Source organism: Schistocerca piceifrons, chromosome 2, assembly GCF_021461385.2.
Source record: "Schistocerca piceifrons isolate TAMUIC-IGC-003096 chromosome 2, iqSchPice1.1, whole genome shotgun sequence".
NCBI lineage: Eukaryota > Metazoa > Arthropoda > Insecta > Orthoptera > Acrididae > Schistocerca > Schistocerca piceifrons.
This window is the reverse complement of record NC_060139.1, coordinates 931,172,017-931,189,772: the sequence shown is the minus strand read 5'-3', so window position 1 is coordinate 931,189,772 and position 17,756 is coordinate 931,172,017. Positions and strand designations below refer to the sequence as shown.

General features: G+C 42.8%; 1 protein-coding gene across 1 annotated transcript in view; it reads left to right on the top strand.

Annotated features, from left to right (window-relative positions):
- The window catches only part of LOC124776648 (UDP-glucosyltransferase 2-like), a 90,404-nt gene that overhangs the window by 40,477 nt on the left and 32,171 nt on the right, over positions 1–17,756 (top strand). The window contains exons 3-4 of the mRNA XM_047251735.1: positions 9,360–9,541; positions 12,919–13,378. Of these exons, the coding sequence (XP_047107691.1) occupies positions 9,360–9,541; positions 12,919–13,378 (642 nt within the window). The remainder of the gene's footprint in view (positions 1–9,359; positions 9,542–12,918; positions 13,379–17,756) is intronic.

Genomic DNA, 17,756 nt, shown 5'->3' with positions numbered 1-17,756 from the left:
ATCAAGCCAACAAGAAGGCAAGGAAGGGCGTCAGCATTTGCGTGTTTTGAGGTGGCCGGTATAATATACCAAATGGTTCAAATGGCTCTGAGCACTATGGGACTTAACTGCTGTGGTCACCAGTCCCATAGAACTTAGAACTACCTAAACCTAACTAATCTAACGACGTCACACACATCCATGCCCGAGGCAGGATTCGAACCTGCGACCGTAGCGGTCGTGCGGTTCCAGACTGTAGCGCCTAGAACCGCACGGCCACTCCGGCCGGCTATAATATATCATACCGATACTGTTGCAACAACAACGTCCAATGTTGCAGTTTATGAGCCGTGCATGATGAACGGACTTGTACGGATCAGACAAAGGCTGAAATAGCTCATGGCGCGTCAGTAGGTACAACTTCCGACCAAACAGATAATGGTGAAACTTTGTCTCGCCGCATGTAATAGCGAGCACTTCCTTCTCTATTCAGGAATAATTACACTGAGTCTTGATCAGTAACGTTCTGTGAACGAATTCTGTGCAAGAGCACAGTTCCAATTCTGTACGAAGAACCATACACTGCCAAAACCATTCGGTTTGCGGTATCGAAATGAACAGGGCATCTCTCGCTCAAGAAGGCATTTTTAAGTTTCTGGAATACATTCTGACATTCTTTGATCCAAACAAAGGCACATTCTTCCAGCGCAGACGATGCAACGGAGCCGGGATCTGGACTGCGTTGGGTATAAACCGGATATAATATGTCAACTTCCGAAGAACTGACTGAAATTCTGTCACGTTCGGAGGAGCAGGGAGGTCCCGGATGCCCAGCATATTTGAGGAAATGGGATTAACATGACCTACGTACTGAATTTCAGTCTGAGAAAGGCGGTATTTCAAATCAGCAGCTGAAAGCAGTTGAAAAAGCGTACGAAGGGTATTGATATGTTGCTCCGATTCATGTCCTGACACCAAAATATCGTCCAAGTAACTTGAACAGAGTGAAATACTTGCAATAAGTTGTTCTAAGTAGCGTTGAAATATGGCAGGCGCGGAAGTGCTGAAAGAGGGTAAGGTCAAAAATTTGACCATCGCTAACTGTGTGTTGACCACAAACACTTTCTGAGATTCCTCGCCGGCCGTGGTGGCCGAGCGGTTCCAGGCGCTTCAGTCTTGAACCTCGCGACCGCTATCGGTCGCAGGTTCGAATCCTGTCTCGGGCATGGATGTGTGTGATGTCCTTAGGTTAGTTAGGTTTAAGTAGTTCTATGTTCTAGGGGACTGATAATCGCAGATGTTGAGTCCCATAGTGCTCAAAGCCATTTGAACCATTTTTTGAGATTCCTCGTCTAGCGGAATTTGTAAATACGCAACATGTAAATCAAATTTTGAAAAATAGCGGCCTGCACCCAGCCTGTCCATTACAGGGCTAGGCAACAGAAGGTATCAATCATTGTTTGTGTATCCACATTGGATTTAAAGTAACACAAATACGAAGTCTTCCAAATGGCTTTGGTAAGATTAATAAGGGAGAAGCCCATTGATTATCCTAGGAAGGAGCAATAACACCATTGTCTTGACATTCTCTAAGGTCATTTTCAGTTTTCTCTCGAAGAGCATGAACTACGGGACACGCCCGAAAAAACCTGATTGTCCTTCACTGTAACGATCGCCACCAAATTACACACATCAAAAAAAGTTTTGCAACACCCCAGTTCCAAAAACTCCTGAAGATAGACCTTGACTGTGGATACTGTACCACAGACACAGTCCCTTTCACTGTTTAGAGATGTCACTACACCCGCCCAAAGTTGTAAACAACCATGCATGAGCAGCGTCTATTAGACGGCGGGGTCTGACAGCCGATCAGTTCCAGTCATTCCACCAGGATGGAGATACACGGCTCGTGGTGTCTGTAGTTCAGCCATGCCTAGACTGTCAATTCCGAGGTTCGATCGCGTCCGCATTGCTTCTTTGTGCCAGGAGGAGCTCTCAACAAGAAAAGTGTACAGGTGTCTCGGAGTTAATCAAAGCGATGTTGTTCGGACATTGAGGAGACGCAGAGAGACAGGAACTGTTGATGACATACCTCGCTCTGGCCGCCCAAGGGCTTCTGCTACACTGGATGACGGTTGCCTACGGATTATGGCTCGGAGGGTCCCCGATAGCAACGCCAACATATTGAATAATGCTTTTCGTGAAGCGACAGGACGTCGTATTACGACTCAAACTGTGCGCAATAGACTGCATGATGCGCAACTTCACTCCCGACGTCTATGGCGAGGTCTATCTTTGCAATCACGACACCATGCAGCGCGGCACAGATGGGCTGAACAACATGCCGGAAGGACCGCTCAGAACTGGCATCACGTTCTCTTCACCCATTAGTGTCCCATATGCCTTCAACAAGACAATCGTCGGAGATGTGTTTGGAGGCAACCCAGTCAGGCTGAACGCCTTAGACACACTGTTCAGCGAGTGCAGGAAGGTGGAGGTTCCCTGCTGTTTTGCGGTGGCATTTTCTAGGGCCGACATACACCGCTGATCTTCATGGAAGGCGCTGTAACGGCTGTACGATACGTGAATGCCATCTCCCGACCGATAGTGCAACCATATCGGCAGCCAATTGGCCAGGCATTCGTCTTCATGGACGACAATTCGCACCTCCATCGTGCACACCTTCTGAATGACTTCCTTCAGGATAACGATGTCACTCGACTAGAGTGGCCAGTATGTTCTCCTGACATGAACCCTATCGAACACGCCTGGGATAGTTTGAAAAGAGCTTTTTATGGACGACGTGACCCACCAACCACTCTGAGGAATCTACGCCGAATCGCTATTGAGGATTGGGACAACCTGGACCAACAGTGCCTTGATGAACTTGTGGATAGTATGCCAGGACGAATGCAGGCATGCATCAATGCAAGAAGACGTGCTGCTGGGTCTTAGGAGTACCGGTGTGTACAGCAGTTTGGACCACCACCTCTGAAGCTCTCGCTGTATGGTGGTACAACATGCAATGTGTGGTTTTCATGAGCAATAAAAAGGGTGGAAATGATGTTTATGTTTATCTCTGTTCCAATTTTCTGTACAGGTTCCGGAACTCTCGGAACCAAGGTGATGCAAGACATTTTTTGATGTGCGTATTTGCTCTGTCAAGCCCTTCAGAAAATAAATCAGGAAACTTCTCAGTCAAATGAGAAGACTGTCTTTTCGATTGAAAGCAGAAACAGAAAGAACAGTGTCCTGAATCAACAACAACAATCTAGCCGAAAAATATTTTCACAGCGTCGCAAAAGCAAAATGGTAACTGTCACTGTTCTGGTGCGAGACTGGAATGTGGCAGGCATACTACGTATACCAACCACTGGAATGTTCTGACCACTATACGCAGTAAGCTGCATACAAGATTTTGTCAACTGTGCCGAGCCCACCTGCTCGTAAGTGGCACGATTAAGCAATGTAACGGAAGTGCCAGTGTCTAATTGAAGTCGCACATATCGCCCGGCAGTGACTAAGCTCACAAACAGTTTGTTTGACTGTCGTTGCACAGAACTTGGGGGGGAAGAGGGCACTTCCTTAATGTGTTATTACCAGTACGGGTACCCAGTTTAGAAAAAAAAACTATATTCACTAAATTACAAGGTACTCGGTGTTTTTCTGTTGCAAGCACACAGACTGTACATAACCTGGCTTTCTACAAGGAAAGCAAGTCGCATTCCAGGAAGGGCAATTTTTTTCTATGCATGGAAAAGCAGTGAGGATACGATTTCACAGCAGACACACACGGTGACACTTGTTTACTTTGGCCACAGTGTGGTGGCCTATTTGTAGGCTGTGGTCAGTCACAAAGTCGTATCTGTTTGTTGCTTTGCGTTACACTGCAGATGGGTGCTGCCTAAAGGTTTTCCACGGCCCTATCACATGAATCCTGATGGTAAATAGTTGTGTCAAAGTAGGATCAGAATGTTTAAGAATTTGGTCACGAATCCTACTGTGTGGTAAAGTGTACGTAATTGCATCATGATTCATTATGGCAGTGTAGTGCTCAAACGGCTCTGAGCACTATGGGACTCAACTTCTGAGGTCATTAGTCTCCTAGAACTTAGAACTAGTTAAACCTAACTAACCTAAGGACATCACACACATCCATGCCCGAGGCAGGATTCGAACCTGCGACCGTAGCGGTCTCGCGGTTCCAGACTGCAGCGCCCAGAACCGCGCGGCCACTTCGGCCGGCAGTGTAGTACTGTCCACGGGTACATTGAAAATGACACTATCGTGTCAAACCTTTAAGTTCGGTGACCCACTGACGGCATGTCTGTTCTTTCTCCTTAGTCGAAAATACTTGTAACAAGCTGCAACCACCTGTACCTGATCCTCAGAATACTTAGAGAGGGCGGAAACTAACTCTTCAAAAACTAGCAACTCCGGCCTACTAGTGCGGATAAATTCTGAGCGAGGCGATTGTCTCCTGTACTGGCCACGGTAAGAGACAAGAAAGTTCCACAGTACCTTGCATTTGATGTGTAGCAAGCGTTGAAATTTGCTTAGTACTCATTCCATTACTCTTGTTTGTATGCGATCTGAGATTTTCCCGGCGTGTTTCCAATTTGAATAGTTCTCGGGTGTCCGACAGGGTAGCGTCGTAATTTCTCCACAATATTTCGGCAGACGTACACGCTGCCATCTTCAGGTGGTTCCTGACGAATGCTGTGCTGTTCCTCTCGGCACCCTATATATACTAGCCGTTACCCCCCCCCCCCCCCCCCCCACCGTTCCTCTCCTGGTGTCTTCGGTGCGGCAGGCGCGGCGGCTACTGGAGGTGGCGGGGGAGGAGGCGCCTGGGTCTGAACTGGGGTCTGCAGTCTCCCTGCTGCCGCCGTCGAGGGCGGTCCTCGATCTCTGGGACCGCATCTTTCTCTCCAGGCTGAGAGCAGGGTTCCAAGCCTGACTAAGTTGAAGGCCGCTGACTTTATTGGGTTGGGTTGTTTGGGGGAAGAGACCAAACTGCGACGTCATAGGTCTCATCGGATTAGGCGAGGACGGGGAAGGAAGTCGGCCGTGCCCTATCAAAGGAACCATCCCGGCGTTTGCCTGGATCGAGTTAGTGAAATCACGGAAAACCTTTATCACAATGGCCGGACGCGGGATTGAACCGCCGTGCTCCCGAATGCGAGTCCAGTGTGCTAACCACTGCGCCACTCGGTCTGACTTTATTAATTAGATCGTCCTGTAGTCGGATTTGGATGGCCTCTTTAGTAACGCAGTCCCAGCAGTCGGAGGAGTGGCAGAGTATTTTTGGTTTTTCATAGTCCATAGTACGGCCAGTCTTTATACAATGGTCAGCCACAGCTGATTTAGTGGCCTGGCGTAATTCGGTAGGGCGCTTGTGTTCGCGGCACCTCTCTTCTACAGTGCGGACTGTCTCCCCAATGTACGATTTTCCGCACAGACAGGGAATTTGATAAACGCCTGGTTTTCGTTGGCCTAGGTCATCTTCATCTGGAGCAGCAGGGAGACTGCAGACCCCAGTTCAGACTCAGGCGCCGCTTCTCCCACCACCTCCAATAGCCGCCGCGCTGGCAGCACCGAAGACACCAGGAGAGGAACGGTGGAGGGGGTAACGGCTAGTATATGTAGGGCGCCGAGAGGAACAGCACAGCATTCGTCAGGAACCACCTGAAGATGGCAGCGTGTACTTTTGCCGAAATATTGTGGAGAAATTACGACGCTACCCTGTCGGATACCGGAGAATTGTTCAAATCAAACTCTTGTTTGTACGTGGAAAGCTCAGAATGAGAAAATGTGTGGAGGTAGTGCTGTGGATTTGGCTGTCTGTTGTGCGGAGACGATGCAGCAGGGCTTCTGCATTAATGAGCGCGCTTCACTGCCGTCATCAACTGCGACATTCATTGGTTCTTAAAATGAATAAACTGCGTTAGACCAATAACAGCAAGCGGCGGAGGAGGCGGGTTAGAGGGCACTTTAATGTGAGCGCCGCAACAAATTATAAGTAGAAACAAGGCGAAAGAAAGAACACAATTAGTAGCCATGCATCTCTGAAGGAAAAGAGAGAAATCTTAGTGACGCGCTGTAACGGAGCGGCGTAGAGCGAAGGCAGCGTTGGTTCTCGAATCCTCATCGCCAGATGTTGTGTCGGGTGGTGTGGAACTCAGCTCGGACACAAACAAGTAAGGAGAGAAGTTGCGATGGCCAGCGGCAGGATCCAAAATCTGTACAAAACACTAAGATTATTTGATCACTGTGTTTCTAAAAAGGAAAGAAACTTAACTACTTCCTGTGCGTCCAGTATACAAGTACGAGGGTCACTCCGAAAGAAATGCACACTATTTTTGTGAAAATACAGTTTTAATTCTGCATGTGTGAAAGTTTTACAGTGTGTAGATACATCCTTCCCGCTTGTTTTCAAACTTAGTTCAACCTGTTCCCGTGAGTGGCGCCGTCACAGCATGTCTTCAAGATGACTGCTACACTTGACGTTCGTCAGAAGCAACGTGCTGTCACAGAATTCCTGTGCTGTGAAAACTAGACAGTGGGAAACACGCACAAGAGGTTGATAAAGGTGTATGGCGATGCTTCTGTCGATCGCAGTACGTTTAGTCGGTGGGCAAGTGGGTTACGTGATGAAAGCGGTCACGGCAATATTGAGGATTGTCCTCGCAGCGGCAGGCCTCGTACTGCACACACTCCGGACAATGTGCAGAGAGTTAACGAACTGGTGATTGCTGACAGACGCATCACAGTGAACGAATTGTCACGCTACGTTGGGATAGGGGAAGGAAGTGTTTGCAGAATACTGAAAGTGTTGGCGTTAAAAAGGGTTTGTGCCAGGTGGGTTCCCAGGATATTGACAGTGGCTCACAAAGAAACAAGAAAAACGGTATCCAGCGAACTTTTGGAACAGTACGAGAATGGTGGAGTTGAATTTCTTGGAAGAATTGTGATAGGTGATGAAAAATGGCTCCATAATTTTTCACCGGAGACAAAGAGGCAATCACTGGAGTGGCATCATGCAAATTCACACAAGAAAAAAATATTCAAAACCACACCTTCCGCTTGAAAAGTTATGGCTACGGTGTTTTTCGACTCCGAAGGACTCTTGCTTGTGGACATCATGCCAAGTGGAACCACCATAAATTCTGATGCATATGTGACGACACTAAAGAAACTTCAAGCTCGACTGAGCCGTGTTCGACTACATCGGCAAAAGCAGGATGTTTTGCTGTTGCACGGCAATGCACGGCCACATGTTAGTCAAAAAACCATGGAAACGATCACGAAACTCGGATGGACAACACTGAAACACCCGCCTTACAGTTCTGGCCTGGCTCCATGTGACTATCATCTCTTTGGGAAACTGAAAGACTCTCTTCTTGGAACAAGGTTTGAAGATGATGACTCCCTGGTGCACGCTGCCAAACAGTGGCTCCAACAGGTTGGTCCAGAATTTTACTGTGCGGGTATACGAGCGCTGGTTCTAACATGGCGTAAGGCAGTTGAGGGGGATGGAAATTATGTGGAGAAATGAAAATATTGTTCCTAAAGGATATATCTACACACTGTAAAACTTTCAAACATGTAGAATAAAAGATGGATTTAAAAAAGTTGTGTGCATTTCTTTTGGACTGACCCTCGTTCTTTAGTCTCCATTACTACTCTAAGAACACAGGCTAAGTATCGTCTTCCTATTACCCTGTACCGTGCTCTAGAAGTCTGCGACAGAACTGGGATCCGCCCAGCGATGTGCCACTGGTTAAATCAGAGTCGACAGGGGGCGCTGAAATCTGTCTTGCAGGAGGTGTGGTGCAGCCTGCACTTTCCATTTGTGCTCGGGTCAGCGCCTTCTTGACGTCGTTCGCGGCGCTGTGCTGCTCGGTTGCAGTCAGTACTTTAGGACTGCACAATAGGAACACTCCCATTTCGGCTCACAAACGTAATTTTGTTATTTCCATCCCTCCATCAAACCCAAGATTCACAGAAATAACATCAGAATGTGACCCACAAGGTACTACTAAATTTTTTCACACTTAAATTCTATATAACCGGCATGTTTAGATATTAACCAAATCACTAGGCTTAACCGAGTTCGCAGTTCCAAGGAATTACTACAAACTCGGGCAGCTCTGACACTGCTTCCTATGGTCCATTGTCGGCGGTCGGGAATACTCTTTTCATGTTCTTTGAGCACCTCTTTATTACTTTCACATGCTGTCGCGTACCTATCATGGACAGACAGCCACACTCAGTACGAAAGAATAAACAATAACGAAACCTGGGAAGATATCACATAGGAATGTTACGTGTTAGGATATGTAAACTTTACAGTACGTTTTTCTATACTTTAGTTAAAAAATTGTAAACAATTGCATTGTACACAGGTAGCCATCTTGATTGATAGGGAGCTGGCCGCTGTGGCCGAGCGGTTCTAGGCGCTTCAGTCCAGAATCGAGCTGCTGCTACGGTCGCAGGTTCGAATCTTGCCTCGGGCATGGATTTGTGTGATGTCCTTAGGTTAGTTAGGTTTAAGTAGTTCTAAGTCTAGGGGATTAATGACCTCAGATGTTAAGCCCCATAGTGCTTAGAGCCATTTGAACCACTTTGATTGATGGAGGAGGGGGGGGGGGGGGGTGGTGAGAAGAGGAATCACATAATTAATTTTTGATTAACATTGAGTGGAACTAAAATACTACAAGTTACTAATTATTTGCTGGAAGGCTTCCCCAATATCCACAATCCAGTCCATTGAAGTATGCATGCACGAAACTAGAATCTCCCATACGTTATGAATTGGTAAAAAATTTAATCATTATACAGTATAAATACACCTATGTCGACCACTGAACTTTTAATCGGAAATTGAGCATCTTATCTCTCAGGTTTTCTTTGTGTATCTGATTATTTTATGCTTTCTTGAGTACAACAACACATGTACAATACAGTACTATCAATTTATATATAAGTAAGTACCTGTGAAATGTTGAGCTATTGCCTAAAATCATCGTGACATGTGATAAACTCCACAGAAATTCTGTGTGAGTCGTTGCTATCAAGGTCTCTATCAATTCATGCGGTTTTTCAGAACGCTGGTCACACGATAACTGTTTTGTGTACTTACTAATATCTAGAGCCCAGTCGTCAGAGATATTAGTCCACCAAAACCATTCATTGTATCTTGGAATCAATTACACCAAGTGCCAAAAGAAATGCTTGTCTGAATCATCTTGTTGGGAGAACATAGTTTTTATTATTAAGACACAGACTTTTATTTACCCTTACAGACGAATGTCATAAAGATACATTTGAGTATCATTTAGGTGAAAGAAACTGAGATTGTTTCATTTGTGTTTCAGATATCTCATGAGAACTATACCGAGATTGACTTGTCAATAGCTTATAGATACATAAGAGGCCACTGTGATTATGTGAAGGTATACGAAGAAACACCGACACGGTCGATGGCAATGAGGCTGGACATTTCCGCTAAGTGCGCTGAGATGCAGTTAAATGAGACTTCGGTACAGAGGTTCATCAGGTAGACGAATTATTTTATCTTTAATTACTGCTTTATTTAATTTTCTATACTTCAGTGTTACGCTGAAAGCTGTGTTTGCAGTCCACTGTCAGATAAATGGTGACGTATGGATCTTGAACAGAAACTAACATAATAGCACTGACTTGCTTTGATAACTGCTCTTTCAGTTAAGTATTATTATACATTTAGTTAGCTCTGTTATCTTGATGTAATCATGATCATAATTATTAGAACCTACTTTGAATTTAATGTTTTCGTATAATAGTCTCTTCCAGGTTAGTTATTCATTTTGTAGGAAGTAATTACGAAACCTAGTCTCTTGCAACTGAGTTTTATTCAGTGTTTGTCTTATAGATAAGAACAATACCGTCAAGTGAGTGTTTATTTCGTTTTTAACCACATATGTTCCATCTATTAATACTAGGCGTCATCAGTGTTTTTCATTTTTTTATTTTCTTGGTGGGTCAGAAAGTTCTTCTGTAGGCACTAGATGCACACAATATGAACGGTTGTATGTCACATTTACTTGATGACCTGAAGCTATTAATAAATTTTTCCGAGAACTTGGTTACAGAACCGACTATAAAGCGTATTGTCTGCGTCCTATCCAAGACAACTAGTGGTCGGCGTTCGTGTTGTCTCCCTTCAGAGCTATTAAAAAACTTAACTTCTTGCAGTTTCTGTAATTTCCTCTGTCCGGGAATATCTATTTCAGCCGCAGTTTGTGTAGGCTTTGCAACCACCTGGTGTCTGTGCAAGACACACTGGACCTACAACTGAAGTTATGGCCTAGAGTGCCATTTCGTATAATAGCAGGAGCGCTCTCGTGTTTATCCCGCGTCCTGACTGCAAAATTGTACGTCAGTCTTACGATCTATTAATCTTACGATATATATTAATGAACAACATTCCAGGAGATTCCAGGGCTCGCCCACATACAGTTCTTGTAACCCAGCATGCACTACAAAATTTCGATGCCTTGGCCTGCTCAGTCACGAGACCAGTCTCCAATCGAACGCATATGGAACATCATCGGTCGACAACTCCAGCGTCATCCACAAAGAGCATTTACCATCCGGGTATTGACCGTCCAAGGGCAACAAGCAACCAACTACATCCCACAAACTGACGTCCGTCACCTATACAAGGCAATGAATGGACGACTGTATGTTGGTATTTGACATTCTGGCGGCTACACCGGTTATTAATGTACCACCTTTTCACTTCTGAAACGGCTATCTCGCGCTGACATTAACCTACGCACTTGCAGTGTTGACCACTTAACTGTGTTACCTGGACAAATATATTTTCTTTACAATAGTTATTTTTTTGTCGTTGTTAAATTCCCACCAGTCGAGACAAGGCCCCGGGAGTAGACAACATTCCATTAGAACTAATGACAGTCTTCGGAGAGCCAGCCCTTACTAAGCTCTACCATCTGGTGAGCAAGATGTATGAGACAGGCGAAATACCCTCAGACTTCAAGAAGAATATAATAATTCCAATCCCAAAAAAAAACAGGTGTTGACAGATGTGAAAATTACCGAACTATCAGTTTAATAAGTCACAGCTGCAAAATACTAACGCGAATTCTTTACAGACGAATGGAAAAACTGATAGAAGCTGACCTCGGGGAAGATCAGTTTTGATTCCGTAGAAATGTTGGAACACGTGAGGCAACACTGACCCTACAATTTATCTTAGAAAATATATTAAGGAAAGGCAAACATCATTTTCTAGCATTTTTAGACTTAGAGAAAGCTTTTGACAATGTTGACTGGAATACTCTCTTTCAACTTCTGAAGGTGGCAGGGGTAAAATACAGAGAGCGAAAGCCTATTTACAATTTGTACAGAAACTAGATGGCAGTTAAAAGAGTCGAGGGACATGAAAGGGAAGCAGTGGTTGGGAAGGGAATAAGACAGGGTTGTAGCCTATCCCCGATGTTATTCAATCTGTACATTGAGTAAGCAGTAAAGGAAACAAAAGAAAAATTCGGAGTAGGCATTAAAATCCATGGAGAAGAAATAAAAACCTTGAGGTTCACCGATGACACTGTAATTCTGTCAGAGACAGCCAAGGACCTGGAAGAGCAGCTGAACAGAATGGACAGTGTCTTGAAAGGAGGATATAAGATGAACATCAACAAAAGCAAAACGAGGATAATGGAATGTAGTCGAAGTAAGTCGGGTGATGCTGTGGGAATTAGATTAGGAAATGAGACACTTAAAGTAGTAAATGAGTTTTGCTATTTGGGGAGCTGGGGTAACTGATGATGGTCGAAGTAGAGAGGACATAAAATGTAGACTGGCAATGGCAAGGAAAGCGTTTCTGAAGAAGAGAAATTTGTTAACATCGAGTATAGATTTAAATGTCAGGAAGTCGTTTCTGAAAGTATTTGTATGGAGCGTAGCCATGTATGGAAGTGAAACGTGGACAATAAATAGTTTGGACAAGAAGAGAATAGGAGCTTCCGGAATGTGGTGCTACAGAAGAATGCTGAAGATCAGATGGGTAGATCACATAATTAATGAGGACGTACTGAACAGAATTGGAGAGAAGAGAAGTTTGGGGCACAACTTGACTAGAAGAAGGGATCGGTTGTTAGGACATATTCTGAGGCATCAAGGGATCACCAATTTAGTACTGGAGGGTAAAAATCGTAGAGGGAGACCAAGTGATGAATACACTAAGCAGATTCAGAAGGATGTAGGCTGAAGCAGGTGCTGGGAGATGAAGAAGCTTGCACAGCATAGAGTAGCATGGAGAGCTGCATCAAACCAGTCTCATGACTGAAGACCACAACAACAACAACAACAACAACAACAACAATTTCCCACCTTCCACACAGCAGGCTCAAATGTAGAAAACCTGTGCTGGAACTCAGCCTTCTCCAATAGTCTGTTTCTTGGCATGAACAAGAGTGCTGGAGACCTTACGGTTTGCTGGACAAGATCTGTGGATTCACATGGATGGAACCTTACCACATATAGGTATGCAGCTGCCGAGGAAAACATGGAGCCGCCTTAACCACGTCAAAACCATTCATTAAGGATGAAGAGCATCCCTTTACGCAGTCATGAACGTGACTGTGCTACAATGAAACGAACAGTATACCACATTATCGGAGAGCGCCGAATAAGACGTGAAGGAGACTGGAACATGAAGGTCTTTCCTACAACTCTTGCACAGTCGAACTCCTTGGTTATAGATCTACGATGAAACTTTGAAATTCATTTGCCATAATTTTATACTGATCCGTTAATATTTTCCTATTTTTGCTCGGTTTTATTTTTCTGTTTTCCATCTGCCACCTTTTCCTGTTGTTCTACCATACACTTTTAAATGAATAAAATAAATAACCTTCCTGCTTACAGATCTGGCGAAACGTACGACCTTGCGATTCTGGAGGGCTTCATATACATGTGTTATTATGGACTCATACACAAAATGGGCTCGCCTCCTGTCGTGAAACTTCTGACGATGACGGCTCCCTCGTCAGTCTACTACAACTTCGGAAGCCCCATGAACCCAGCCTACATGCCGGATATGTGGCTCGGGTACTCAGACCGTATGAATTTCTGGCAGCGGCTGTACAACACGTACTTCTATTTAAGGCTGATGCACATGTGGTTCTGTCAGGCGATGCCAGTTCAAGAAGGACTTATGAGGAAACACTTTGGTCCAGATCCTCCGTCTGTGTACGAAGCAGACAGGAACGTCAGTCTCCTCATAACCACCAACCACTTCGTCATGGAATATCCTCGCCCGCACCTGCCTAACATCATCGAGATCACCGGAATCCACGTTGCCACAGAACAGAAGCCTCTGCCAAAGGTACTACTATTCGTTTTCTTTCCCCACAGTTTGGTCCACTTATGCAAACATCGCTAAGAATTATTAGAACGGTAGATATGAGAATCATTAATAAAAGTAAAGCGAGAAGATAAGAGTCTCTGCAGTAAGTTATTAGTTATTTTGTACTTGCTTATACTTTCTATCAGTTTCTTCATGTAACATCCTCTTACACCTATTACGGCTCAAATAACTTGCCATTAACTGCATTTACTGTTCGTGTTTCAGTTTTCATTGAACGATAATTTCAGAAACAGTTTTGACTGTATTTAGCACATTAACAAAAATCTTGAAACAAAAGAAAGTGAAACTTCCTGGCAGATTAAAACTATGTGCCGGACCGTCACTCGACCTCGGTGAGCTACCGAAGTAGCTCAGTTGGTAGAGCACTTGCCCGCGAAGGGCAAAGGGGCCGAGTTCGAGTCTCGGTCCCGCGCACAGTTTTAATCTGCCAGGAAGTTTCATATCAGTGCACACTCCGCTGTAGAGTGAAAATCTCATTCTAAAAGAAAGTGAGTTCGAAACTGATATAAATTTCAAAACTACATACACAGGATGAATTCGAGCGGCCATGACGAGATTTCGGAGGTTGTTCAGGGTTTCTGTCCGAGTATTTTAGTAATATACAACTGGTGTTACTTCTTGCTCACTGTAGGGTAGTTACATTTCATTTACTTTCTTACCATTATTTATCACTGTAACTGTATTAAACTGAAAACATCTGTATAACAGTGCTGACTTCGACGGTATACACTACACGTTATGAGCCGAATGGGTGTGGTGGTCGTGGTCCATTGTTCAAGTTATTCCCACTTGTCAGCACAACAGCCAAAGAAAAGTCCAAGATAACAGTGGCAGTGGTAGGAAACTAAAAAATCTAAGACGGCACTGGTGGGAAATTCAAAAATGCGGGATGGCGGTGGCGAGAAATTAAAAAAATGCAAGGTAGTGGGCCGCGCGGGATTAGCCGAGCGGTTTGGGGCGCTGCAGTCATGGACTGTGCGGCTGATCCCGGCGGAGGTTCGAGTCCTCCCTAGGGCATGGGTGTGTGTGTGTTTGTCTTTAGGATAATTTAGGTTAAGTAGTGTGTAAGCTTGGGGACTGATGACCTTAGCAGTTAAGTCCCATAAGATTTCACACACATTTTTTTGCAAGGTAGTGGAACTAGCCACCTTGTGTTAGAAATATTAAAATGCGAGATCGCAGAAATAACTCATTAACTCTAATAACCATTATTGTACCATATTAAAAAGTATCTGAAAGGCCTGAATTTTATACCATGTTGAACAGTATCGGAACAGTCTGAATTATTTACCAAAAACATATAAAGGGTGTGGCGTTCAGTATTTCCACATCTGTATTATTTGTGACAAATATATAAGATTCACCTGAGTTAGTAGAATAGCGTCAAGCTCAAAGCTATCTGAATGAACAGAATTTTGCGCCATGTTCAAAAGTAGTTTTAACTATCTGCATTATTTATCGAAAATATGTAAGCACACACACACACACACACACACACACACACACACACACACACACTCGCGTTACACAGACAACGTCGTTAAATGAGAGGAAATATAATAAAACATTTCTTTTTATTTAGCTGTCGCAACGTGGGGGACTTTTCTCAAAAAAATGATAATTTGGTTTTGGTTTTGATTTTTGAATTTAAATCAAACTGCATTTTGGAAAATTGGTTGTTTAATGAGAGTTAATCCTGAGCGAAGTTATCAGTCACATTAATAGCTTTAAAACACATTGATATTGAAACACGTTACATTTAAGTTGAAAAACGAAATAAACTTCTTTTTATATTTTTGCCTCTGCTAAACTTTTCTCTCAAGCATGAGATCTTTGATTATTATTTGCATTTGCCCACACACTCGCCTGAGAATTATTTCTTACCACCTTCTTATAATGCATTGTAGTCCGAATCGTGGCTCTGGATCTAGGCCGTTGAACTGAAAATGAAAATCTTAAAACTATGCCTTCTGCTACCGCGTTTGTCGGCTGTAGAAAAAATGCTTATTATAATTTACGCGGGAGAATTCTTCACTTCCGCATATTTTATAAATTAAGATTGCCACGTAATGATGTCTATAGCTGCAGCGGCAGCAGCAATTGTTGCGCTAAAAACCACTTGAAATACAGGTATTTAAAGGAAGCGGACATGAGATAGGGCTCAACTTTTACAGATAAAAATGAATATTAACATGAAAATAATATATTATCAAATCAACATTACAATTGATCTTACATTCAACAGCACTCGCCAATATGTCCGACTTCTCGCACCGAAGACAAGAGAGAGAGTGAACAGATAAAAGAAGACAACTGAACAGTCCTTTTTCACCTACGTAGTCCATTATTGTCAGAGTGCATCCATTTTATTCTTTGCACTCGAAAATCTCTAACAGAATTTTATATAATAATAATAATAATAATAATAACAATAATACTAATAATAATAATAATAATACATGAGAAAAATTACCTACAGCCTGAACGGTCAGTATTCATATTTAATATCGAGATAAAGTCAATTTTATTTGTTTTTTAAATATCACATTCGAGATTTTTGCAATATTTCCACTGGGGCACAACACACACACACACCACACACACACACACACACACACTCGTATACGCACATTGTGCAATGTTTCACATCTGTATTAGTTATTAAAAATGTTCATATCAAATAGTGCACAGTCTTTCAGTAAATATCGTCTCACATACAGTGTACGCACACACCGTAAAAATTATGTAATAAGTGTAACAATATTTACACTGAGTAAAATTCATCTCTCTGTTTTATATTTCACTAAAAACATTGTTTACGTCCAATATTATACTTAAAAAATTCTGCATCGTTAGTAAATTTCATCTGTCTTTGTTTTATACTTCATTAAAATAGATTGAAATACCATACTGGCTCATCAGTGAATTTCAATCCTTTCTGTAATGCTTACTTTCTACAACAAAAAACATACATTCTGCTAAAAGTAAGATACCAAGCAGGTGGGTGGCAATTCATTTTAGCTTTGAATAAGGCTATGTACCTGACCAAGCCCATAACGCTAGAAAACGCGACAAAACGCCAAAATATTATGCTAAGCAGGGAAGAAGTGATAGATGAAGTAAACAAATAGGCATAAAAATATGTCATTTCAGTCTTTGATCGCTATTTTTTATTTTCGGCGACCGGTTTCAGGATAGTTGCCCATCTTCAGATCTTTTAGATAAAGTTAAAAATACAATTAATAAAAGAGATATATTTACTGATAGAACTATCGTAGTTTACAAAAAGAAATTTTGGAACGTATTAAATTCGAACATACCATATATTGCAGTTACAGAGCAACCTGTCAGTACAGTACTATTGGTTCGCTGTCATAACTAAAGTAATTTTTAATCTGTTAAAACCTTAAATCACAGTTTGGAGGAACCTGATCGGCAAAAGTAAAAAGTGCCCTCTATCTGCAAAAATTGTGCATATGTACTCAGATCTTACTTTTTACCTATTGTCGCCACTGCAGTTTACACAAGTTGAAAATGAGATTCAAGCAAGGATTCAGGTACACAGGGACGAAATCATGAAGACACATAATAAGAAAATTACTAATTTGTGTAGAGCAATAGCAAATGCAGGGAGGGAAACAGATAAAGTACAGTGTGTACATAAATTTTATGACAGAACCATTAACCTAACAGATATTGTTTTTTATAATGAAGAGCAGAAGCTTTTGGATAAGGGGCTTAAGCATAAGCCGCGAACGAACTTGCAAGATAGAGACATCAAGAGAATGATCGCAGAAGTGAAGGTAGCATGCAGGGACGCTAAGATAACTAAATTCCAGGAGACATGTATCGCCATCGAAGCCAAAGAGGCAATTGAATGCCAGAATACATTACGTAACGGTAATTATAGTGATCTGAGGTTAGTGAAAGAAATTAACTTAAAACTGGATTCTAACAACGCAATCGCGATTAAGTCAGATTAGGACAATACCTCAGTTGTGATTTACGAAAAAGATTATGAGATAAGACAATGAAGTTTCTTCAAGAAAATGGAATTAAAGAAATCAAAAAAGATCTAACAAAGAAGTTTCAGATAGCTTTAAAGGCTAGGGTATAAGCAATACAATTTTTACTCGCTCCAAGTGAAAAAGCTAGTGTTTCGCGAAAGGAGTGAAGGATATTGCAATTCCAGAGGACGCTGGCCTATCCTCGTTAGACGTAGTCAACCTCAACACTAATACACCAATTGCAGAAACTTTGCAAATTATAAGAAAAAACCTGATAAAAAATAGGTCAATGAGCATCGGTGAAATCGTCGAACTCGTGGACATGCTAG